The sequence below is a fragment of the Chrysemys picta genome, chromosome 20 (assembly GCF_011386835.1).
Source record: "Chrysemys picta bellii isolate R12L10 chromosome 20, ASM1138683v2, whole genome shotgun sequence".
Classification (NCBI taxonomy): Eukaryota; Metazoa; Chordata; order Testudines; family Emydidae; genus Chrysemys; species Chrysemys picta.
In genome coordinates, this window is record NC_088810.1 from 14,671,314 (window position 1) to 14,695,265 (window position 23,952).

Sequence of the window (23,952 nt, forward strand, 5' to 3'; positions counted from 1 at the left end):
AGTTTCTAGAGGCTCTGTCTAGGCCAAGGGAGCTGAGTGGAGGAAGTCCAGCCCCGGGCCAGGCTCCCTGGGCTGTGATATCCCCTCCCCCGGAGGTTGGGGTGATGCAAAGGGATGAGCTCTGGGGCCACTGTGGAACCAAATATTTTATTCAGCTCCTGTGTGGTACAGCAGCCGCCAGGCACGGCAAGCACGTTCCTAAATAAATAACCACAGCAAATTGTCAACAGCTAGAGGAGGATCAACCCCGGGGTTCCCCCAAACCACTGTGGGGGCTAGACACAGCCCCCTAGGTCACAAACTGTTCTGGGGCGAGGGGATGGGAGCAGCCTGGCTCACTCTCAGCACCCATCCCTTAAAGTGAATTCAGTGCTGGGGAAGCTGCTGCCTGCAGGCCTTTCAGCAGCAGCAGCTGGCACCCTGGCTGGGCCTGGAGGTGCCCTGGGCTTATGGGCCCTTGGGCAGCTGCCAGTGGGGCTAGGGCTGGCCAGGCACCAGGGCCACTCGTGCCCAGAGCATGGGGGAGGGGAAAGGCTCCAGCTGGAATCCCAGTGAGGGGCTCCTCTCCCTGCTGCTCCAGGCAGCAGGACCAGCCCAGGCCATTTGCCCAGCTGTTCCCCTGGAGGCTCCTGGCCAGCAGGGGGAGGGGAGGCTGGGCACCCAGCATTTGCCTCTCGCTTTAAGGGGGCAGGGAGGTGAGGCTGGGATTCTGCCCTGCCCCAGCAGGCTGTGCGCGCCAAGGGCACACCTAGGTACAATGGAGGCTGCTGGTGCTGAATGCTCGGGCAGCTGCACCAGGGACTGGGGGAAGGACATGGCCAAAAGCCCAGGCTAGCGGCTCCCCAGCTCAAGAGCAGCCAGGGGAGTCAGGCACAAGGTGAGTACTAGCCCCCAGGAAAGGAGGGAGCCAAGTCCCCTTGTCCCACTCCCCCCCTGGGAGAGCAGCTCCCTGCCACAGTGCTGCCCACTTCCAGCAGTGTTTCCCCTCAGGGCACAGGGCCCCCTCCCACCTGCAGAGGATTAACAGCAGCAGACCAGTGTAGTATGTAAATCCAGCACCAAAGGGATACCAGCTCCAGCGTGAAGGGTCAGAGTTGAGCCCAGCCTCCCCCCACCCAAATCCCAGTGCCCCACTCAGCAGCCTGGCCAGGGCACACTGCAACACCCAGGGGTGGCAGCAGCCAATTCCAGGACAAAGGGCTGCCAGCAGCTGCACACAATGCAGTGGGTGCTATGAGCAGCCTGGGGCCCCACTGCAGTTCACGATTGGCCCAGGCAGACTAGTCAGGTGGGGGCTTTCTCCAGTACAACACAGGAAGTCCTAGGCCCCCCTCCCTGCCAGCATGGGTCAGGCTGGGGGAGGGAAGGGGGTGCTAGATTGGGGGGAAACATGAGCTTGCCCCACCTACAGCACAGGGATTTTGGCTCAGCTTGTCCTCAGGAGCCCAGCAGGATGGGAGGGGTTGAGGCTCAAGGACTCTCAGCTCCCCTGAGGTCACAGCCCTAAGGGGGGGAAGGGGTCTTGGGCAGGGCACCTGGGCTCAGGAAGAGCCTACTACAGCTAATACTTGGCTTGAACACCCAACAGCACCAGGCTTCTAGGGGGCACTACTGCTCAGCTCTGCCCCAGCTCGTGCCCATGGCACCAGAGCACCTACTTCTCCCCTGCAGCATGCCAGGACTGACTGCAGCTGTTGCCCCTGCAGGACCCAGCCAGGGACCTACTGTAACCACACCCATGGGTTAGGGCCCCATCATGAAGATGCAGCAGATACCAGCACAACCAGTCTCATTCCTGGGGGCTTAGCCTCCTTGCTGGAAACTACGCCCTGCCTCCTGTGCTACTAGGCTCTGCCCTGATCTACTGCCTCAGCAGGATGGTTTCCTGGGCCAACACAGCCAGCAATGGGCCAACCTTCTCTGCTTTACAGCCCAGCTTGGGGGACTCTAAGCCACAGCCTGTGCTGAGGCTGCAGACAAAGGTGCCAACGGTGGGGGCAAGCTGGCTGATGGGTCCTGTCCCACTGTGAACAGGCCCAAGACCTATCAGCTCACACAGGGTCCACCCTGTAGACTTGTCCACGCCTGGCCTGGGCAGGAGCCCCTGGGTGCCAGGCCTCACAACCAAGCCTGGCACATGGGAGCAGCACAGGGCCAGTGCCTCCAGTCCAACATGACCCATGGGCTTTGTTCTAGGAGCTGGGAAGGGCTCAGCTCACACAGCGAGTCTCTGGCTGCCCCGACCCCATTCCTGATGTCCAGGGCCCTCTCTGGTTAGCGGGTGCTCGGCGGGAAGGTCTGATTGTCCCACTGTGTCTGGGGGGGCTGCCCTTGTGCCAGGGCCTGTGGGGCACTGCCCCCTGCATTTTCAGCCCCACCCAAATCCACTGCCCCAGACTCAGGCTTCCCCTTGCTAGAGGTCTCCTGGCTGTGCTGCAATGCGTCAGGGCTCCGTGGAGGGATGCCGGCACTCGGCTGGGTGCCCTGAGCAGCTCCACGCTGAGGCTCAGAGCTGTCCGCAGCTCCCCCCTGGGCCTTCCTCTGGGTGCTGTCCCATGCAGCCCCTTCCCTGCCCCCCAGCTGGCCTGCGGCGGCTCCAGGCCCCTCGCTCTGTGTCCCGGGGGCTGTAGGCGCTCCTCGGCCAGCATCCTGTCCAGACCTCTGGGGCAGGGGTGGGGGCTGCTTCCCCCAGTTTGCTGTGGCCCAGGGTAGCTTGGCAGGATGCGTTTTGCGCAGCATCTCCTGCCTGAACTCATGGTTGGTCTCAGTCTTGTACTTCTGCCCCCCGAAGCCGGGCACAGACCCCTTCCTGCCCTTCAGCACCCGGGGGTCAGTCCCAATGTCAGCAGTGATGTTTGTGTACAGGGGATGCAGCTCCTTGGCCAGCAGCGTGTAGGTGAGCGAGTTCATGCCGTCCTGTGTCCACATCCTCTGTGTCCGGATCAGCAGGTCAAACCTGCAGGGTGGGGAGGAGAGTCAGTGCCAGGGCTCTGCCCAGCCCAGCCCCTGCCCTCTGGGAGCCTCCCCACCGGCCCAGCCAGCGTGAACTCCCCGCCTTGCCAAGGAGCGGTGCAGGGCGGGGCCCGAGCACACTCACCGGTGCGGGTTCTCCTCATTGCCTTGGTCGCCTTTGTGCTTCACCATCTTGTAGTGGCCGACTGATATGGGAGGGCGCGAGATCTTCATGCCAGCCAGACGCACCCTGGAGACACAGGAACAGATGTCAGTGCGGCGCCCAGCGCAGGGCTGCAGGATCCGCCCCCACTCGCTGCCACGGCATGTGACGGGGAGAGTTGCCATGGCGATGGTGCAGCAGGCTGCAGGGCTCTGGGTTAGACTCCCCGGCCAGCAGAGGGAGCTGTGTTCCAGCGGGTGCAGCACTGGCCAGAAGTCACCCGATTCCTGCCGTGGGGCGAGCAGGTTCTCTCCCATTGGCACCCAGGAGCCAGCTGCACCAGTGCAGGCAGCAGGCCATGGAACAGCAGGGCCAGGTCAGCCTCAGCAGAGCAGTCCCCAGGGATCATGGCGATGGGCAGGGGGCTCAGGGCAGTCACTTCGTCCTCACCCCACCAGCTCTGCTACAGCTACCGACCCGCCTCCTTCCCGCTGCGCTGGACCTACCTGAGCATGGCTGGCAATGGCACTGGGAGAAATGAGCATGCAAAGAGTCCCGAGAGCCAGGAGTGGAGAGAAGAGAGAGATGGTGAGAGGAGCCAAGACCACGGGGAGGGGGGCACGCCAGGGCCAATGAGACATGACCACAGTGCGGGGCGGGGTGGTGACGGGATGACCAGAGCCAAGGAGAGACAGCCACAGAACATGGTGGGGAGGGGGAGGGGGAGGGGGGCGGCACACCAGGGCCAATGAGAGACAGTCACAGACCATGGGGGAGGAGGGGGGCACCAGGGCAATGAGACACAGCCATGGACCACAGCGGGCTGACAATGAGACTCAGAGCGCAGGAAGCGGGGGCAGGGCCAGAGGAGCACTACACATTCAGCCTCTGCGGGAGCCCAGAGGGACCCGCTGCCCGAGCGCTGTCACCAGGCTCAGCCAGAGACTGGGGGGAGACAGCTAGAACAGAGCGCTCGCCTAGGTCCCCGAGCGAGCTCCTCCCCAGCCCGGCCTGCCGGCCCACGAACACCTTGCAGCCTGCTCTCCCAGCCCTGGCAGTACACAGGCCCTGCCTGACAGCTGTGCCCAGCACGCTGCCCAGGGCCAAGGGGGGGGATGGCAGCAGAGACGCCTCTCACTCTGGGGAGCAGATCCTCAGGGAGACAGCGACTGGGGGCTGCACCCCAAGGCCAGGGGAGCAAGAGGCAGGATGGGCCGAGCAGAGGTCCACCTTGGCATGCCCCACTGAGCCAATGGAGAGGGGCGCAATCACACTCCTCCCTCCTGCACAGAGGACCCATGTGACTGATCCCAAAGGACAGTGTGTGTCACCAGAACCAGGCCGCTGACGCCAGGCAGGCAGTGCCTGATGCCTGTCCCCTGGCCAGTTACTCACCCCACAGCTTGTTAGTGCCCCCCAGAGACAGGAGCTGCACTAGCAGGGGGTGTGGGCCAAGTCCTGCTCCCTCTGACCCTATGGCTTGGCACAGAGCAGCCAGGATTCCCTGGCCCCCAATGCTCCTTCTCTTGGCTGGCCACACGGGGACCCTGCCGACATGCATGCACTGGGCCTGTGTCTGGATAGGGGAGGAAGAGCAGCGGGGTGGGGACGGATCTGCTAGTTACACACCCAGCACAGCGGGAGGGGGTGAGAAGCAGGGTGCAGGCGCTGGAGGTGACTCTCACCTGGTGGCAATGTCGTCGTCCTCCCCACCCCAGCCCCAGTACTCATTGGGGAAGCCGTTCATTTTCAGATACTGATTTGGGGTGAGCGCCGACACGCCGCCAAAGTACTGGGCATACGGGAGGCTGGAGAAGAGAAGAGGAGAGTGACTGATGGCTTGAGGAGGGATCCTGGCTCAGAGGCTACCTGCAGCAGTCAGGCCCCGGGTGCTGTGATTCCCTTGGGAAACCATCTCAGAGCTCAGTCCCTGCTGGCTGGCTGGGGCTTGGATACCGGGCAGTGAGGGCGTGTAGCTGCAATGATAAACCATGGTGCCAACTGGCACAGCTGGTATTAACTGACAGATGCAACCAGGTGTGGACCAGCAGGGGGCCGTGGGGGCAGGACTCAGGGGCCCAGCCAGGGTAGCCCAGGAGTGGAACAGCAGGGGGCCGCGGGGGCAGGACTCAGAGGCCCAGCCAGGGCAGCCCAGGAGTGGACCAGCAGGGGGCCGTGGGGGCAGGACTCAGGGGCCCAGCCAGGGCAGCCCAGGAGTGGACCAGCAGGGGGCCGTGGGGGCAGGACTCAGGGGCCGCAGGGGCAGGACTATTACGGAGAAGAATTTGGAAGAGCCCTCTGAGGGAAGGGATCAGAAGGAGACCCCAACGGCCAGAAGGCATGGGCTGCATTGTCCTAGGGATGGGGGTTCCATGACCACCACTCCAAGAGGAGGAGATGGGTGGTGATGGTTGGGGACTCCCTCCTAAGGGGGATGGAGTCATCCATCTGCTGACCAGACCGGGAGCCTTGAGAAGTGTGCTGCTTGCCTGGAGCTAGAATCCAGGATGTGCCGGAGTGTTTGCCGAGACTGATCAAGATCTTGGACCGCTACCCCTTCCTACTTCTCCACGTGGGCACCAATGATACTGCCAAGAATGACCTTCAGTGGGTCACTGCAGACTACATGGCTCTGGGAAGAAGGATAAAGGAGTTTGAGGCGCAAGTCGTGTTCTCGTCCATCCTCCCTATCAAAGAAAAAGGCCCAGGTAGGGACCGTCGTATTGTGGAGGTGAATGCGTGGTTACGCAGGTGGTGTCGGAGAGAGTGCTTTGGATTCTTTGACCATGGGATGTTGTTCTGGGAAGAAGGATTGCTAGGAAGAGATGGGATCCACCTAACGAAGAGAGGGAAGAGCATCTTCGCAATCAGATTTGCTAACCTAGTGAGGAGGGCTTTAAACTATGTTTGCCAGGGGTTGGTGACCTAAGCCCAGAGGTAAGTGGAGGAGTTGGATACCAGGAGGAAACACAAGGAGGAGGGTACAAGACAGGAAGCCTCCTGATTCATACTGAGAAAGAAGGGCAATTGACTAGTTATCTTAGGTGCATGTACACGAACGCAAAAAGCCTGGGAAACAAGCAGGAAGAATTGGAAGTCCTGGCACAATCAAGGAACTATGATGTGATTGGAGTAACAGAAACTTGGTGGGGCAGTTCACATGACTGGAGCACTGTCATGGATGTGTATTAACTGTTCAGGAAGGACAGTATGGGAGGAAATGTGGAGGAGTTGCACTGTATGTAAGAGAACGGTATGATTGCTCAGAGCTCCAGTATGAAACTGGAGAAAAGCCTGTTGAGAGTCTTTGGGTTAAGTTTAGAGGTGAGAGGCTGATGTCCGGATCAGAAGGATGAGGTAGACAAGGCTTTCTTCGGACAACTAACTGAAGTTTCCAGATCACAGGCCCTGGTTCTAATGGGGACTTCAGTCACCCTGACATCTCCTGGGAGAGCAATACGGCTGTGCACAGACCATCCAGGAAGTTTTTGGAGAGTGTTGGGGACAATTTCCTGGTACAAGTGCTGGAGGAACCAATTAGGGGACGTGCTCCTCTCAACCTGCTGCTTACAAACAGGGAAGAATTGGTAGGGGAAGTAGAAATAGGTGGCAACCTGGGCAACAGTGACCATGAGATGGTTCAGAATCCTGACAAAAGGAAGAAAGGAGAGTAGCAAAATACAGACCCTGGACTTCAGAAAAGCAGACTTAAAACTCCCTTAGGGAACTGATGGGCAGGATCCCCAGGAAGGTTAATCTGAGGGGGAAAGGAGTCCAGGAGAGCTGGCTGTATTTTAAAGAAGACTTATTGAGGGCACAGGAACAAACCATCTCGATGTGCAGAAAAAAAATTCGCAAATATAGCAGGCGACCAACTTGGCTCAACAGTAAACTCTTTGGTGAGCTTAAACTCAAAAAGGAAGCTTACAAGAAGTGGAAATTTGGACAGATGACTAGGAAGGAGTATAAAAATATTGCTAGAGCATGCAGGGGTATAATCAGGAAGGCAAAGCACAATTGCAGCTAACAAGGGATGTGAAGGGTAACAAGAAGGGTTTCTACAGGTATGTTAGCAACAAGAAGGTCAGGGGAAGTCTGGGACCTTTACTGAATGGGGGAGGCAACATAGTGACAGATGATGTGGAAAAAGCTGAAGTACTGAATGCTTTTTTTTTGCCTTGGGCTTCACAGAAAAGGTCAGCTCCCAGACTGCTGCACTGGCAACACAGTATGGGGAGGCAGTGAGCAGCCCTCAGTGGTGAAAGAACAGGTTAAGGACTATTTAGAAAAGCTGGACATGCACAAGTCCACAGGGCCGGATCTAATGCATCCGAGGGTGCTAAGGGAGTTGGCTGATGTCATTGCAGAGACATTGGCCATTATATTTGAAAATTCGTGGCAATCGGGGGAGATCACGGATGATTGGAAAAAGGCAAATATAGTGCCCATCTTTAAAAAGGGAAGAAAGAGAACCCGGGGAACTACAGCCTCACTTCAGTCCCCGGCAAAATCATGGAGCAGGTCCTCAAGGAATCCATTTTGAAGTATTTGGAGGAGAGGAAGGTGATCAGGAACAGTCAACATGGATTCACCAAGGGCAAGTCGTGCCTGACCAACCTAATTGTCTTCTATGATGAGATAACTCTGTGGATATGGGGAAAGTGGTGGACGTGATATATCTTGACTTTAGCAAAGCTTTTGATACGGTCTCGCACAGTATTCTTGCCAGCAAGTTAAAGAAGTATGGATTGAATGGACTATAAGGTGGATAGAAAGCTGGCTAGATTGTCGGGTTCAATGGGTAGTGATCAACCGCTCGATGTCTAGTTGGCAGCTGGTTTCAAGCGGAGTGCCCCGGGGTCAGTCCTGGGGCCGGTTTTGTTCAACTTCTTTATTAATGATCTGGAGGATGGGATGAATTGCACCCTCAACAAGTTTGCGGATGACACTAAGCTGGGGGGGGGAGAGGTAGATATGCTGGAGGGTAGGGATAGGATCCAGAGTGACTTAGACAAATTGGAGGATTGGGCCAAAAGGAATCTGATGAGGTTCAACAAGGACAAGTGCAGAGACCTGCACTTAGGACAGAAGAATCCCTTGCATTGCTACAGGCTGGGGACTGAATGGCTATGCAGCAGTTCTGCAGAAAAGGACCTGGGGATTACAGCAGACAAGAAGCTGGATATGAGTCGGCAGTGTGGCCTTGTTGCCAAGAAGGCCAACAGCATATTGGGCTGTATTAGTAGGAGCATTGCCAGCAGATCAAAGGAAGTGATTATTCCCCTCTATTCGGTACTGGTGAGGCCACACCTGGAGTACTGTGTCCAGTTTTGGTCCCCCCACTACAGAAAGGATGTGGACAAATTGGAGAGAGTCCAGCGGAGGGCAATGAAAATAATTAGGGGGCTGGGACACGTGACTTATGAGGACAGGCTGAGGGAACTGGGGTTATTTAATCTGCAGAAGAGAAGAGTGAGGAGGGATTTGACAGCAGCCTTCAACTACCTGAAGGGGGGTTCCAAAGAGGATGGAACTCAGCTGTTCTCGGTGGTGGCAGATGACAGAACAAGAAACAATGGTCTCAAGTTGCAGTGGGGGAGGTCTAGGTTGGATATTAGGAAACACTATTCCTCTAGGAAAGTGGTGAAGCACTGGAATGGGTTACCTAGGGAGGTGGTGGAATCTCCATCCTTAGAGGTTTTTAAGGCCCGGCTTGACAAAGCCCTGGCTGAGATGATTTAGTTGGGGTTGGTCCTGCCTTGAGCAGGGGATTGGACTAGATGTCCTCCTGAGATCTCTTCCAACCCTGATATTCTATGATTCTATGACTCAGGAGCAGGGCAAGGGGACCCAGGAATGGAACAGCAGGGGCAGGACTGAGGACCGCCTGCCCCATGCTGAGCCGTGACCGCTGTTTTCAGTCAGATTCACACAGATTCTGTTCCATGGCGCCCAGTGACGAGCAGACAAATGCGGTGACAGGAGGCCATGTGGGAGAATGGCATGTGGCATCTCACCTGTAGCCGAACTTGTTCATGGCGATGGAGACGTGCTTGGGGCTCCAGGGGTCGCAGGTGTACAGGTTGTGGTCGTTCTCAGGGATGAGGTCGACATCGTGCAGGAAGAGGCAGTCCCACTCCTCGTCCCTCAGAGCCTCCTTCACTCCCACGTTCAGCAGCTTGGCCCGGTTGAAGGTGGAGTTTCCAGCCTGCAACGGGGCAGCGCAAGGAGCTCAGACAGGCCAGGACAGACAGGAGCCCAGTCAGGTCATTGAAGCCCCAACTCCACCCTGGGCCAGTGGGGATCCCCAGTACAGCGCCCCCTGCCTGGCGGCGGCAAGCGCAGACCCACCTGGTGGATGACATAGATGCCGTAGTGCAGCTGCTGGCGCTGCAGGAAGGGGTGCAGGTAGTAAAGCAGGTGGCGCAGGTGTGTCTCCCGGTTGCGGTGAGGGATGATCACGGCCGTACGGGAGCGGGGCTCGCAGGTCACAGGCCGGTATCTGCCCCCTTCCCTCACCGCCGGGTTCTTCTCCACGATCTGCTTCAGCGTCAGCACCTGACTGAAGCTCACTGTCAGGGGGCCAACTGCAGGGGAAAGAGCACTGCTGGCATCAGGAGCAGAGACACACCCACAGCCCATCACACTGGCCATGGGCCCACAGCCCCAGAGCCCACCCAGCTGAGGCCACCACACCCCAGCCCCAGTGCCCAGCCACCCCCAGCGCCTGGCCACACACCCAGCAAGGCAGCAGCACCAGCATCCCCATCCATACACACTACACGGCCCCTCTGTGCTGGTGTCCCTGTCTCGTCCCCAGCCAGCCTTGGCCACTCGGACCCCTCAGCTCTCACAGCTGCTGCCCCGAACATTTCCTCCCCACTCGGCCATTGCTAAGGCAGCCCGCACATGCTCTCAGGCACAGGCGTGGAGAGTCGCCCAGCCAGCTGCCCAAGCCGACCCCGTCAGTCCGGCTCAGGCAGACGGGTGAAGCCCGAGGGAGCCTGGCACCACATGGGGGCGGAACAAGGCGCTGGAGAGTGAGTGGCTGCCGTGAGCCCAGCTGTCCTTTAGGGTCATCCTTCACTGGACAGCCAGCCATAGGCCTGAACAGCCAGCTCTGCCCCTCCAGGGCCGGCCTGCACTCTGGCCAGGGCATCCGAGGTGCAGCTAAGCTCCATGATGGCTCCCTCCAACTGCAGCTGTGCAGGGACAGGAGTCCGCGATTTCTCCAGCCCTCTCCTCTCTGTGCCCTGAGTCAGCGCTGCACGGGGGTCGTTCACACCAAGGGGAGCCCGGTCTGGGTCGTTCGGAGCCGCAGGCGGGGCTGAGAGCAGGGGACTGCAGAGGATTCAGAGTCCCTCCCACTCCCACGGACCCAAAGCTCCATGCAGCCACCTCTGGGGAGGAGACCAGTGTCGGGGCAGGGCAGGGCAGCACAGCACACAAAGGGGAACTGCGCTAACCCAAGGACCCCAGCACAACCGTGTGGCGCCATGCAGGACAGACAGGCCTGCAGTTACAGCTCGTTCAGGAGACAAGTGCTCACCACGCTGGGCTCTATCGGCCCTCACAAGGAGGACGGGCATAGCTGTCCCTGCTGGGCAGGGCAATGGAGGGGTCTCAAGGCTGGAGCTCCCACCCCGTCCGGAGCCCATCTTTAGGCACAGCCTCCCCATGGCCTGGCAGCTCTTAGCTCAGTTCCGCGGCTGAACTCACATCACCCAGGAGGCCCCGCTCCTGCCCCAACAAGGTATCGTCAGGTGAGACAGACAGCAGGACAAGCAGCCTGGGCCTCCATCTGCTCCCTGAAGAGGAGCCGGCTCCCCGCTGGCAGCGTTGCTTGGTTCTCAGAGCAGGGGGTAGGACTGGAACGCAGGCCTGGGCCTCTCCCACTAGGTGCCCTGTCCCCTGGATGGGTTTGATGCACTGCATCCCTGAACAGATCCCCGCTGACATGCACCCCTTGCCCGAGCCTGCTTCCCCATTCAGGGTCTGTCCCAGGGTTGCTGTTATGGGTGCTTAGGCATGTCTAGAAGGTGAGTACACGCCAGCTGCACAGCCGGACATCCCATTTCAGAGCAATGCAGGGCCTCCCGGCAGCACAGCAGTCTCATTAGCCCAGCACCGCTGCTGCTCCCGCAGCGAGCTCGGCAGGGCATTGCGTGGCGTTGGAACTGGGCTCACAGCAAGTGCAGGCTACACGGCAGCTGCCCCCCAGGGCCACCAGCCCCTTGTCTCCCTCAGCGCTGCTGGCAGTGGGAGCTGGAATCCCACTGGAGCAGAGGAGTGTTCTAGTCTTTTCACCACTCGGAGGTGTAGGCAGTGGGCTGGTCTGAGCTCTCTTGGGCACTAGCCTGAAGGTGCCCCCCCGGGTTTAAGCCCAGGGGGAGCATCTGAGGCGGGAATGGCTCCGCATCTGACGCAGCAAGCTCCAGAGACTTCTTGCTCCTCCAAACACAGGCCGTGTCCTGGCAGGTCATGGATCCCAGCCTGTAGCGAGTCCCACACTGCCTGCGAGCTGAATACTGGGTGTGCAGAAATGGGCAAGCTGATCGACCTACCCAGGATGCAATGGGTACAGAATCGCTACCCATCAATGGCCAAGTTCTGCTCCATCCCTAGGTTTTTAGAGCACCCACATCACCATTCGGAGGGGGCAAGGCTGCCTGGGTTATCCCCACTGAGCAACATCACAGCCACACACGAGCTTTTACAACAGAAAATTGTAGTCGAATAAAAGTTAAGGCAAAACAATCTCAAGTGAGCTGGTGCGTGCCACCAGGCTCAGGCTGGCCCGTGCTTCCTTCCCCTGGGACTGGCGCAAGGTTCCCTCCCTGACCTACCTCTGATGGGAGACAGTCAAGGACTCCAAAGCTCTCTCCAAGTGCTCTGAGACACCCGGAGACAGGAGCCGATTGCCCCTGCAGCTCTGTGGTGCATGGGGGTCACACTGTTGGGGGCGCCAGAGGCAAACCTGAACCACATGAGCAAGAGGGCATCTCTGCTACCCTTCCCAGACCCTCGGCCCACAGCAAGACGGAGCTCTGAGACATGGCAGAAGCAGTCCCCTGGAGGGCAGGCGCTTTGTCTAACAAGTAACCAATAAGCCTTCTGGAGACATGACACAGGCCATTCCCCCTGCCCGGCCCTGTCCTGCCCTCCAAGGGTCTCCCCACCTCCCCCCGCCTTGCCTCTGGGGTGCTCGCTCCCCACCATAGCTTGGCCTGCACCCACCGATGGGGGAGGGGAAATACCCTGCTCGTTATTATTCCTGTTGGAAAACAGCAGACTTGACTGAAAGCCAGTTTGACTCGTGTATGACAAATGATGCTACAGAAAGGCTGAGTGAACCCCACTCCACCAGCTCTCAAGGCTCCCTGTCTGCACCCCACCGATCCCCCCGCCTCCCCTGCAGGGCTTCCCACTGGTGCCCCACCCATCTCCCACAGGACTCCTTGCCTGTGGCCCCCTGATCCTCTACCACCCTACAGGTCTCCCACTCTGGCCCCACGCCCAGTGCACAACTTACTGAGGTAGGGCGAGCGCTCGGGGCAGTAGGGCAGGGACCCCGTGGGGCTGCCGCCTGGAGGCGGCCGGGGCAGGAGGTGACTCAGGTTGGTGTACACATCCCGGGTGCGGGAGTAGTCGAAGACGGGGTTCGAGTCACGCCCGAAGATGGAGGTCAGGTTCCGGAAACCGCCGAAGGAGAAGTACACCATGAAGGCAAACTGGAAGCCAATGAGCAGGGCCAAGGTGCAGGGCCTGTCCAGGAGTCTCCGGATCATGATGCCTGGAGAGAGCTCTCCTCCCCCACAAGCAGTGCCAGGTGGTGTGTGTAGCTGGTGCTGTCGAGACACAGACATCCACACGTTAATTGAGTGAGGTGCCCCTTTCAGCTGCCCTGGGCAGCAGCATGCAGCCCCCCAACTCCTCCTGGGAAGAGCACAGCCAGCCTCATCCCCCACACAGGGTGCTAGTCTCTACTGGAGACACTCCCTTCAGTGCCGGGGCCTCACCTCCTCCACCCAGCTGAGCTGGCCGGCCGCAGGGAACAGGCTGGCAAAGAATGATAAGGACTCTGGTTTAGCTGGAGAAATCAGCTTGTGACGTGAACATGCCCAAGTCCTCCCACTCCCGTGCAATGGGTGAGAAGTACAACCTGCTCCCTTCCCAGCCCAGGAGCAAGCTGGTAAATGCCATTAAGTGAAGAATTACAGGTCCTGGTGGAGAGTCGATCTCCCGCCAAAGCGCTCTGCGAACTCTTGCTGGCATTGGGATAGCACCTTTCAGCCTGAAGGATACCCAAAATCTGCTCCTCACCCCCACTCCCAAGGAGATGCAGCCACCTCTGGGGTGAAGAGCAGCAGAAGTTTAGAGGAGGGAGTGAAGCATCCCGTGTCCACTCAGAGCTGCAGGGAGAGTGGAGGGAAGTTCAACAGAAATGCCTGCATCTGGGTCTGGCCAGGGACAGACTAGTGAGAAGTGCCGCCGGATTAGCAAAGGCCCTTGGGAACTCTGCAGCTGTGTCCTCTAGCACCAGGCTGGGGCACAGAATCAGTCACTCCCACCTCAGTGGAGCAGCGTCACGGCTTGCAAGGAACAGCTCTGCGTTGGCAGGAGACAGACTGGCTGATCCATCCCTGTCCTCATGGGAACTGCACCCCCTTCATTCACCTCCCCTGTCTGCACCATGGCATCTTCCTTCTCCAGGTCTGCACTAATACCTACTGCCCTGCAGCATGGCACAGCTGACACTGCCTTGGCTCCACCTCTGCTCACATCCTCCAGGCCTTTCTCCGCCCTGTGACTCTGCGCTGGGACCATGTCTTGGCTCCAACTCCTGCCTGCTTTGCCAGTATTTAGAGGGAACAGCCCCATCTCCCCAGACTCACACACTTCCACCTGTTCCTTATTCTACTCAGAACCCCCTCCAGTCATCTTCCTTGTCAGCACCCCAAGGGGCTGGGATCAGCCAGCCCCACTACCCTCCCCGCCCGGCTCTGCTCATCTAGTGCCACTCGTCTGCCCCGTCAATGTCTCAGGGCTCTGGGCACAAGAGCCTTCTCTGGGACGCCTCCTGTCTACCCCACCCCAGCTCTAAGCAGAGCATTCACACCCACACCCAAGTCTGGCCTTCTCCACTGCAGCCCGAAGTGGCCCCTGCTGAGCCCCTGGAGGAGCCGCAGATTCCAAGGCCAGAAGGGATTAGTGCCATCATAGAATCACAGACATGTCGGGCTGGAAGGGACCTTGAGAGGGCATCTAGTCCAGCCCCCTGCGCCGAGGCAGGAGCAAGTAACCTTAGATCATCCCTCACAGGGGTTTGTCCAACCTGTTCTTAAAAACCTGCAGGATACTGCAACCTCCCTTGGAAGTCGCTTCCAGAGCTGAACTCCCCTGAGAGTTAAAGTTTTTCCTAACATCTAACCGAAATCTCCCTTGCTGCAGATTAAGCCCATTACGTCTTGTCCTGCCTTCAGTGGCCAATGGTCAAATTACCCTCACTTAAAATTTCAGGCCTTATTACCAGTCTGAATTTGTCTAGCTTCAACTTCCAGCCATTGGAGCATGTTAGACCTTTCTCTGCTAGACCGAAGAGCCCATTACCAAATGTTTGTTCCCCATGTAGGTACTTACAGACTGTGATCAACTCACCCCTTAACCTTCTCTTTGTTAAGCTAACTAGATTGAGCACCTTGAGTAGACCACTAAGAGGCATGTTTTCTAATCCTTTAATTATTCTCTTGGCTCTTTTCTGACCGCTATCATTTATCAACGTTCTGGACACAAAACTGGATGCAGTATTTCACAAGAGGTCGCACCTGTGCCAAATACAGAGGTAAAATAACCTCTCTCTTGCTACCCTATATTCCTGTTTATATGGCCAATACATGGAAGACATTAGCCACTTTGGCTACAGCACTGCACAGGGAACTCACGTTCAGCTGATTATCTACCACAACCCCCAAATCTTTTTCAGCATCAGTGCTTCTCAGGATGGAGTCCCACACCCTGTAAGGACGACCTAGGAGGGGGCTGGGTGCAAAATGAAGAGAAGGGAGTTTCCATTTAGGAGTTCCGCTGGCCTTGCCTTTGCCCTCACCCCGTCACATCACCGGTCTGCTCCCCCTAAGGAGATCTTCTGTCTCTGCATCGAGCTGGAAACGTGCCGGCGTGACGTCGGATCCTGAGTTGAGGTGCTGCAGGAGACAGCACACAGCGGGTCAGGCCCATTGGCATGTTGGGGGCAAGGGGAAGGAGAGGTGGGAACCCAGGAGATTGCAGGGAAGAAGAGGGCTCAGCTCTTAGTGGGAGCATTGCTCCTCCCTCCCCATATGATTTCTACATCTCTCCCTCCAGAGCAGGCCCCCGCCGCGGAAGCTATCACCACAGCCAGCGGGAAGCTGCCTGGGCCGACATGGGCTCTCCTCACAAACTGCTGCTTTCAATTCAAATCAGATTGTGTTTCTAGCACTTCTGGCTAGAAAGAGAAGCTCACGAGGCTGCCATCTCCCAGCAAGAGCAAAGGGAGCTGCTACTGTCCCCCTCTATGGAGTTGTGAATTTTGAGGCCTTATCAGATCAACTGAGGGTCGATGCTGTTTTCGCACCAATCTCCATCCCAGAAAGATCCAGCGGGCATGCTTCTCCCATGCAGCTAGGTGCGTATTTCCTACTGCAGCCACAGCAGTTTGCCCCCACTTAAAGAGCAGACAAACACTTTGTCCTTAATCTAAAACAAGTCCTTTTTCCAAAGTGTCTCTGGCAATGCTCAGCATATCTCCCCTCTGCATGGAGCTGAACACAAAGGCTACCGTCTCTGCAGACAGAAACGCCTGAGGTTTAAATTATAGTACCCAGAAAGCAAACACGCCACAGGGCATCGAGGGGGGAGGTGTGGGATAATTGAGGGATTTGCTACTGTTTTCAGAGTGCAGGGTAAAAATATTTATAGACTCAGTCAAAAAATGCTGCTGTGTGCATGCAATGCAGTTTACAGAATTTGAGAGCTCTCAATAAAACGTGGCCCAGCAGCAGCAACCGTGGGTTCAGTCTCACTGCTAATCAATATGTCTGAACGATGAACATTCTTGCAGATTCAAATTTAGCCCAACTAAGCAGGAAAAACACAAAAACCAACAGCTCTCCCGCAGATGTGCCAGACCCCGGAGAAGACTCCTTGCATGATTCCACTGTGCCCTGGTCAGTAGGATCCTGGGATTCAAATAGCTGCTGGGTCAACTGGGGACCCTGCTGCTGGAACATCAGAGCCCTGCAGAGTTCTCCCACTAGGAACATGGAGGAACCTAGGCAACCCCCAGCCATTAAGGAGTCAGATGTGGTATAATTTCACCTTCAAAGCATTAATCATTCTCCGCGGCCCCCTGCACGATAGCTAAGTTTTATCCCCATTTCACAGACAGGGAAACTAAGGCACAGAGTGGGGAAGAAACTTGACTGGAGTCACCCAGCGAGTCAGTGGGAGAGCCGGGATTCTCTCTCCTAAAGGATATTAATGGTCAATAGCTGCCCGAGGCCCCAGTCAGAATCAGGAACTGAACAGCCATGTACGGAGACCGGGCCTCGTGCTCCGGCTGCGGCCCAACCCTCACTAGGCACAAATGAATGAGACCTGCTGCAATCGATTCTCTCACCACAGATAAGCAGAGAGCAGCGTTTCATTGTTGGGGCCAGGGTAACAAGGCAGACATGGTGCAAACCTGTCCAGGTTCGAGGGCATGGCACACAGCAGGCTTTACAGAGTCCATGGCAAAAGGCTGCAGGTGCTGGAAAGTGAAGCCATCGAAATCTATTCCATTAATGCTTCATGCAGTCCCCGCACCAGCCCTGCCTAATCAATGCTGCTAACATCCTCCCCATCTTCTCTGCTGCACACTCCCAGCCACCCTCACCCACAGCCCATCACAAGGCACAGGATCTGAGGGTGACTGGACAGCTCCATCCACGGACACACCCTAGAGCCATTACCTGTGTGCAAATACAACGCGCCTTCAGTACCCATGGTTCCGGCTGAGGATTTCAAAGATGCCCCAAGAAGTCTGAAGCCCAGCCCCAAGGAAAGCCAGTGTTTGCCAGGGGCACTTTAGAAATAAAAGCCATGTCACAAATGAACACGAGATGAAATTCCATGCATGCCACCCTCGCCCTTCCTTGGAGTCTGTTCTAGGGACAGGAGAGGGGGCAGTGCTCCCAGTCCTCTCTGATAGGCATTAGGCCCTCCAGCCCCTTAAAGCAATCACAGCCCTTTTCTTTTCCTGGTCCATCCCTCTTCCTGTTACTGGGGAGTGGGAACATTAATGTTATGAAGAGAGCAGAACTGGAGTTCCTTCTCTAAGGGCTCAGGTGACACCTGGCACAGCGATAAGACTGGCTGCTCTGGCAGCATTCCATGTGCTCAGGAGAGTCCATTAGCCAGCAGGCAAAAATGCACCCCGTGCACGGAGAAATGTGTTCGGCCAAATCTGGTCTCACAGGTAATTGCATGAGCTGCCGTATCAGAACGGACCTTGACACCATCGCATTTGGAATCTTGCCTCCAGTGGAAAGCAGCCCAAGGGACCAATCCTGCAGGGGGATTCCTTCCGCGCTCCCATGGCAAAGAGCGGGTGTCCTGAAGAGATCAGTCATTCCCATCTCTGCAGGTGCCACTACAGACAGGAGAGCACTTCACAGAGAACCAGGCTCCTCCTAGCTCCAGCTGCTTCTGCGTCCGCCTCAGATCCAGCAGCAGGGAGTTCCGCAGGGCACCCACGCGCCAGCAAATGAGCATTGGCTTTATACGTCCTGGCCTGAGGCGCTGCCGCGGCTGGGCAACTTGCACTGGACCCCGCAGCACCCAACCTCTGAGACCGCCACCGGGCCTTAGGGAGGCCCCTCCCCCACCCCAACCAGCCCCACTCCGGGCCCGGTCTGGCCGGACACGCCAAGCGCGCCAGCCCCGACAAGGCGCGCCAGGGCCGGGAGCTCAGTCAGCGCGCAGCCCTGCCAGACGCTCCCCACCCCTCCGCCCCCGCGGCCCGCAACGCACCTGCGCCCCACTCCCGGCGCGCTGCGTCCCAGGGCGGCGGGTCCCTCAGCACCGCCCAGCAGCCAGGGACACCGCCGCCGCCGCCATCTTGGGAAAGGTGCGCTGGGGCGGGGGGGGAGGAGGGGGGGGTCAGTGGTGACGTAACGGCAGGGCGTGGCCTCGAAGTTCCACCCCTTAAAGGGCCCCTCCCCGGGTAACCGCCAGGATAGGGCGTGGAGCGCGAGACGGGACCTGCGCGGCGTCATTGCCCCGCCCCGGACCTGCTTCCCCCAGAGCTCCAAATGCCCTTCCCCTAGTGCCCCTCTCGCGCTCGCCCTAATGCCCTCCCCCAACCCCCCTTCGTCCTAATGCCCTCCCCCCAGAGCCCCCCTCGCCGTAATGCCACCCCAGAGCCCCCCCTCGTCCCAACCCCCCTCGCCCTAATGCCCCCCAGTGCCCCCCTCGTCCCAACCCCTCCTCGCCCTAATGCCCTCCCCCCAGAGCCTCCCTCGTCCCAACCCCTTTCGTCCTAATGCCCCCCCAGTGCCCCCTCGTCCCAACCCCCCTCGCCCTAATGCCCTCCCCCAACCCCCCTTCGTCCTAATGCCCTCCCCCCAGAGCCTCCCTTGCCCCAACCCCCCTCGCCCTAATGCCCTCCCTTGCCCCAACATCCCCTCTCCCTAATGCCCTCCCCCCAGAGCCTCCCTTGCCCCAACCCCCCAGTGCCCTAATGCTTCCCCCTCCAGAGCCCCCCTTGCCCCAACCCCCCAGTGCCCTAATGCCCTCCCCTCCAGTGTCCTGGACCCCCAGTGCAAGTCCAGGCCCCTGGCCCCACAATGCCCTCCTCCCAGAGCCTGCCTTGCCCTAATGCCCTCCCCCCAGTGCCCTAATGCCCTCCCCCCAGAGCCCCCTTGCCCTAATGCCCTCCCCCCAGTGCCCTAATGCTTCCCCCTTGCCCCAACCCCCCAGTGCCCTAATGCCCTCCCCCCCAGTGTCCTGGACCCCCAGCGCAAGTCCAGGCCCCCAATGCCCTGCCCCCCTGCACCCAGCCCGGCCCTTCTGTGCTCAGTCCCGGGCAGCACAGAGCCTCTCAGCCATTGCCAGCGGGTCTGGATGCTGCCAGTGCAGGTGTGAGGGCAGCAGAGCCCCACTGGGGGTCTGTGCTTGCAACATAGGCATCGATAGACATGCTGCCCTTTGATCTAGATTGAAGCTAGCTTGGGTATGTGCTCACAATGTAGACACAGAGTCAGAGCCCTCCTCCACCATCCTGCCTGGTGGCATGAGGCAGACTGATAATCAGAAGACGGACGCTTCTCTAAAGGAGTTCCTGAAGGCAGCTGCTCTCCAAGGAAACCCCCAGGGTGCTGGGATAGGCAGGCCTAGGCCCCAGGGGACATGGGTGCAGTGGAGTGTCCAGGATGGCTCTGTGTCTGAACAGCTCCCCAAGACCTGTGGAGTTCACAGGAACCTTGGGGACAGCAGTCCCAAAACCTGAAAGAGAAATGCAGAGCCAACTCTGAAGAGAACCTGAGTCCCCTGTGCAGAGGTTGGCATCTAGGGGCAGCCCTTTATGGCTGGCACAGATTAGAGACACAACAGGCAGCTGGGGAAAGTGTTGAAGTACCCATCGGAGTTACTTGCATATAAATCTGAACCTCCCCAGAGGAACAGAAACCACTTACTTCCATATACCCGGTAGCACCATTGAACTTACTGACAGGTTTCAGAGTAGCAGCCGTGTTAGTCTGTATCCGCAAAAAGAACAGGAGTACTTGTGGCACCTTAGAGACTAACAAATTTATTAGAGCAGTAGCCCACGAAAGCTTATGCTCTAATAAATTTGTTAGTCTCTAAGGTGCCACAAGTACTCCTGTTCTTTTTATTGAACGTACTGTCCATTTTATATGCCCATGGATAGATGGACTTGTTACCCGCACAAAATTCTTTGTTACTCACACATTCAAGGGCACCCACCCAGTTCCTAGGGCTCCAGGCATAACCCTTTTAATTTAGGCACCCCCACCCTTTCCCAGTTCCTAGGGCTCCCGGTGAAAAGCACCTAACTTTACCCCTCTGTGGGCTCCAGGCAAACACTCTTTCCCTGAGGAATCAGAGCAAACACCCTTTCCCTATGGACTCAGGGCTTAATCTTTTGTGGGTTTACGGGGTCTTTTACCAGTGAAAGAGCCTTACACAATAATATACTACTTAACCTCTATTTATTAACAGTCACCAAAAACAGACTGCACACGCTACACATACAGTGCTCACCACTCCCAATAAGACACATGAAGTTTACCTGATGGCCAGTCAGGATCAGGTCCATCTAGGGGACTCCAGTTTCTGCACGGTGTTATTGGCAGAGTGTTGAGGTCTGGCAGCTCTGATCTTGGGGCTGTGTCCTGGAGTTGTTTCCCAAAGAACTTCCTTTTGGACCCCAGTTTATATAGTGAAATTTGAGTCCTTTTTAGCTGTACCTTAACCAATCATTTTACTAAAATTTTACTAACCAATCCTAACATAGTGTAACAAAATTCTTTAACCAGTCCTACCCCACCACCTTAATTGATTTACACCTAGCAAAATTAATTATGTAACAAACAGAAACAATTAAAGAACCAGACAGATCGTACAGATAAACAATAGGGAAGTGGGGACCATAAAGAGAAAACAATAAAGAAATGAGGATTTCACAACCACAACTCTTGATAAGTGATTTCTTGCCATACAGAATGCTGTCAAACTAAGTTTTCTTTAGCCATCTTAAGATCTGTTTCTTTATCTGGTGATAGTGGGTGTTACTAAGATGGGACCTCCTTCTTCACAGCCTGATATGACAGTGTTTTAATGTCATTTAGATGGAATGTGAGGATGTGACTTCCTGCTTCTCAGCTATGGCTGCTGCTCGGCTGCTCTTTTAGGCCTGGTCTACACTACGAGTTTAGGTCGAATTTAGCAGCGTTAAATCAAATTAACCCTGCACCTGTCCACACTACAAAGCCATTTACTTCGACATAAAGGGCTCTTAAAATCGATTTCTGTACTCCTCCCCGACGAGGGGAGTAGCGCCAAAATCGACATTGCCAGTTCGAATTAGGGTTAGTGTGGATGTAATTCAACGGTATTGGCCTCCAGGAGCTATCCCACAGTGCACCATTGTGACCGCTCTGGACAGCAATCTGAACTCAGATGCACTGGCCAGGTAGACAGGGAAAAGCCCCGCGAACTTTTGAATTTCATTTCCTGTTTGCCCAGCATGGAGAGCACAGGTGACCACGCAGAGCTCATCAGCACAGGTAACCATGCAGTCCGAGAATTGAAAAAGAGCACCAGCATGGACCGTACAGGAGGTACTGGATCTGATCGCTGTATGGGGAGACGATTCCGTGCTAGCAGAACTACATTCCAAAAGACAAAATGCCAAAACATTTGAAAAAATCTCCAAGGGCATGATGGAGAGAGGCCACAATAGGGACTCATATCTGTGCTGTGTGAAAGTTAAGGAGCTCAGACAAGCATACCAGAAAACCAAAGAAGCAAACGGAAGGTCCGGGGCAGAGCCATAGACATGCCGTTTCTACGCTGAGCTGCATGCAATTCTAGGGGGGCTGCCACCACTACCCCACCCCTGACCGTGGATTCCGATGAGGGGTTACTCTCAGCCATGCCTGAGGATTTTGCGGATGGGGAAGATGAGGAAGAGGAGGAGGAGGACAAGCTTGCGGAGAGCACACAGCACTCCGTTCTTTCCAACAGCCAGGATCTTTTTCTCAGCCTGACTGAAGTACCCTTCCAAGGCGGTATCCCAGACCATGAAGCCATGGAAGGGACCTCTGGTGAGTGTACCTTTGTAAATATAAAACATGGTTTAAAAGCAAGCGTTTTTTAATGATTAATTTGCCCTGAGGACTTGGAATGCATTCGCAGCCAGTACAGCTACTGGAAAAGTCTGTTAATGTGTCTGGGGATGGAGCAGAAATCCTCCAGGGACATCTCCATGAAGCTTTCCTGGAGGTACTCCAAAAGCCTTTGCAGAAGGTTTTTGGGCAGGGCAGCCTTATTCCGTCCTCCATGGTAGGACACTTTACCACGCCATGCTAGTAGCAAGTAATCTGGTATCATTGCATGACAAAGCCTGGCAGCATATGGTCTCGGTGTTTGCTGGCATTCAAGCAACATCCGTTCTTTATCTCGCTGTGTTATCCTCAGGAGAGTGATATCGTTCGTGGTAACCTGGTTGAAATACAGGAATTTAATTAAGGGGACAGAGGTGGCCGTTCCTACTGGGCTGTTTGCCTGTGGCTGAAAAGAAATCCTTCCCTGCAGTTAGCCAAGTGGTTGGGGGTGGGGGGGGGGCATTGGCGCTGAGCTTTTCACGTTTGGCTAGCGGGGATCTTCCCTGATACCAGCCACGCAGTGCGGGGAGGAGTAAAGCAATCATCCCAGAGAATTTAATGGGCGGGGGGGGGGGGGGGGGGCTAGTTTGGTTTCTGCTGCTGCATGTTAACACGAAAACCGCAGCACTCAACGGGCTTTGCTTGGTATGGGAAAGCAGGATGCTGCTTTTATGAAGGTTGCAGAAGCCTAAAGACAATGGCTTACCATGGCCACATGCAAGCCGAATTCTGTTGCCCGGCCCTGCGTCTGTGATCTCTAACACCAAAGCCGCAGGCACTCAATATTAAGATGCAAAATGCAACCTTGTACTGAAATAACATGTGCTATGTAATGTGAATAGTGTTGTTCACTGTGAAAGAGTATAAGCATTGTTCTGTAAAATGTATCTTTTTAAATACTTCTCTCCCTTTTTTCCCTCCCACAGCTGCAAATTTTTCAAGCCTCCCTCCTCCGTCCCGAAGGCTATCTCAGATAAGGCAGCGAAAAAAACGCATGTGAGACTAAATGTTCTCTGAGATCATGCAGTCGATCCGCAATGAAAGAGCTCATCTGAATGAGTGGAAGGACACGGTATCAAAGTACAGGAAAGCTGCCAATGAATGTGAGGACAGGAAGGACAAACGTGAGGACAGGAGGGACGCTCGAGATGACAGGTGGTGGCAGGAAGATCAGAGGAGGCAGGATGCAATGCTGGGGCTGCTGCGTGATCAAATGGACATGCTCCGGCATCTGGTGGAGCTTCAGGAACAGCAGCAGGATCACAGAGTTCCGCTGCAGCCCCTGTATAACCGCCCTCCCCCCTCCCCAAGTTCCATAGCCTCCTCACCCAGACGCCCAAGAATGTGGGGGGTGAGGCTCCGTGGACCCTGCCACTCCACCCCAGTGGACAGCCCAAGCAAAAGGCTGTCATTATTTTGAACTTTTGAAGTGGCCTTTTCCTTCCCTCCTCCCCTCCTCCCAAACCCCACCTTGTCATTTCTCTCCCTATGTTTATAATCAATTAATAAAGAATACATGATTTTTAAACGATAGTGACTTTATTTCCTTTGAAAGCAAGCTGTGATCGAAGGGGGGAGGGTTGGTTGCTTACAGGGAATGAGTCAATCAAGGGGGCAGGTTTTCATCAAGGAGAAACAAACAGAACATTCACACCGTAGCCTGGCCAGTCGTGAAACTGGTTTTCAAAGCTTCTCTGATGCACAGTGCTTTCTGGTGTGCTCTTCTAATCGCCCTGGTGTCTGTCTGCGCATAATCAGCGGCCAGGCGATTTGCCTCAACCTCCCACCCTGCCATAAGCATCTCGCCCTTACTCTCACAGAGATTGTGGAGCACACAGCAAGCAGCAATAACAATGGAAATATTGGTTTGGCTGAGGTCTGAGCGAGTGAGTAAAGTGTGCCAGCGAC

The 23,952-nt window shown here is 56.4% G+C and overlaps 1 protein-coding gene across 11 annotated transcripts; it reads right to left on the reverse strand.

Moving 5' to 3' along the window:
* Positions 1 to 131: 131 nt before the first annotated feature.
* Positions 132 to 20,468, reverse strand: B4GALT3 (beta-1,4-galactosyltransferase 3). 11 transcript variants are annotated; one of them, XM_005293777.4, is made up of 8 exons: positions 18,167 to 18,311; positions 15,222 to 15,318; positions 12,648 to 12,963; positions 9,467 to 9,702; positions 9,133 to 9,323; positions 4,801 to 4,923; positions 3,098 to 3,202; positions 132 to 2,956 (listed from the first exon to the last, which is right to left on the reverse strand). In XM_005293777.4, exons 3-8 carry the CDS (start codon positions 12,901 to 12,903, stop codon positions 2,275 to 2,277), a joined length of 1,593 nt encoding a protein of 530 aa, XP_005293834.1. In that variant the 5' UTR covers positions 12,904 to 12,963; positions 15,222 to 15,318; positions 18,167 to 18,311; the 3' UTR covers positions 132 to 2,274. The 11 variants fall into 11 exon arrangements, with proteins under 11 accessions (XP_005293834.1, XP_005293838.1, XP_065430753.1 ...); XM_005293781.5 differs by having other exon boundaries at positions 15,210 to 15,318; XM_065574681.1 differs by having other exon boundaries at positions 15,058 to 15,318.
* Positions 20,469 to 23,952: the final 3,484 nt, after the last annotated feature.

Excerpts from the sequence above, each read along its gene's own strand:
- B4GALT3 (XM_005293782.4), bottom strand. The coding sequence starts at position 12,903 with ATGATCCGGAGACTCCTGGACAGGCCCTGCACCTTGGCCCTGCTCATT. Across the intron at positions 4,924-9,132 it reads ATGAACAAGTTCGGCTACAG|CCTCCCGTATGCCCAGTACT; the intron begins GTGAGATGCCAC and ends TCTCTTCTCCAG. Across the intron at positions 2,957-3,097 it reads AATGAGGAGAACCCGCACCG|GTTTGACCTGCTGATCCGGA; the intron begins GTGAGTGTGCTC and ends CCCACCCTGCAG.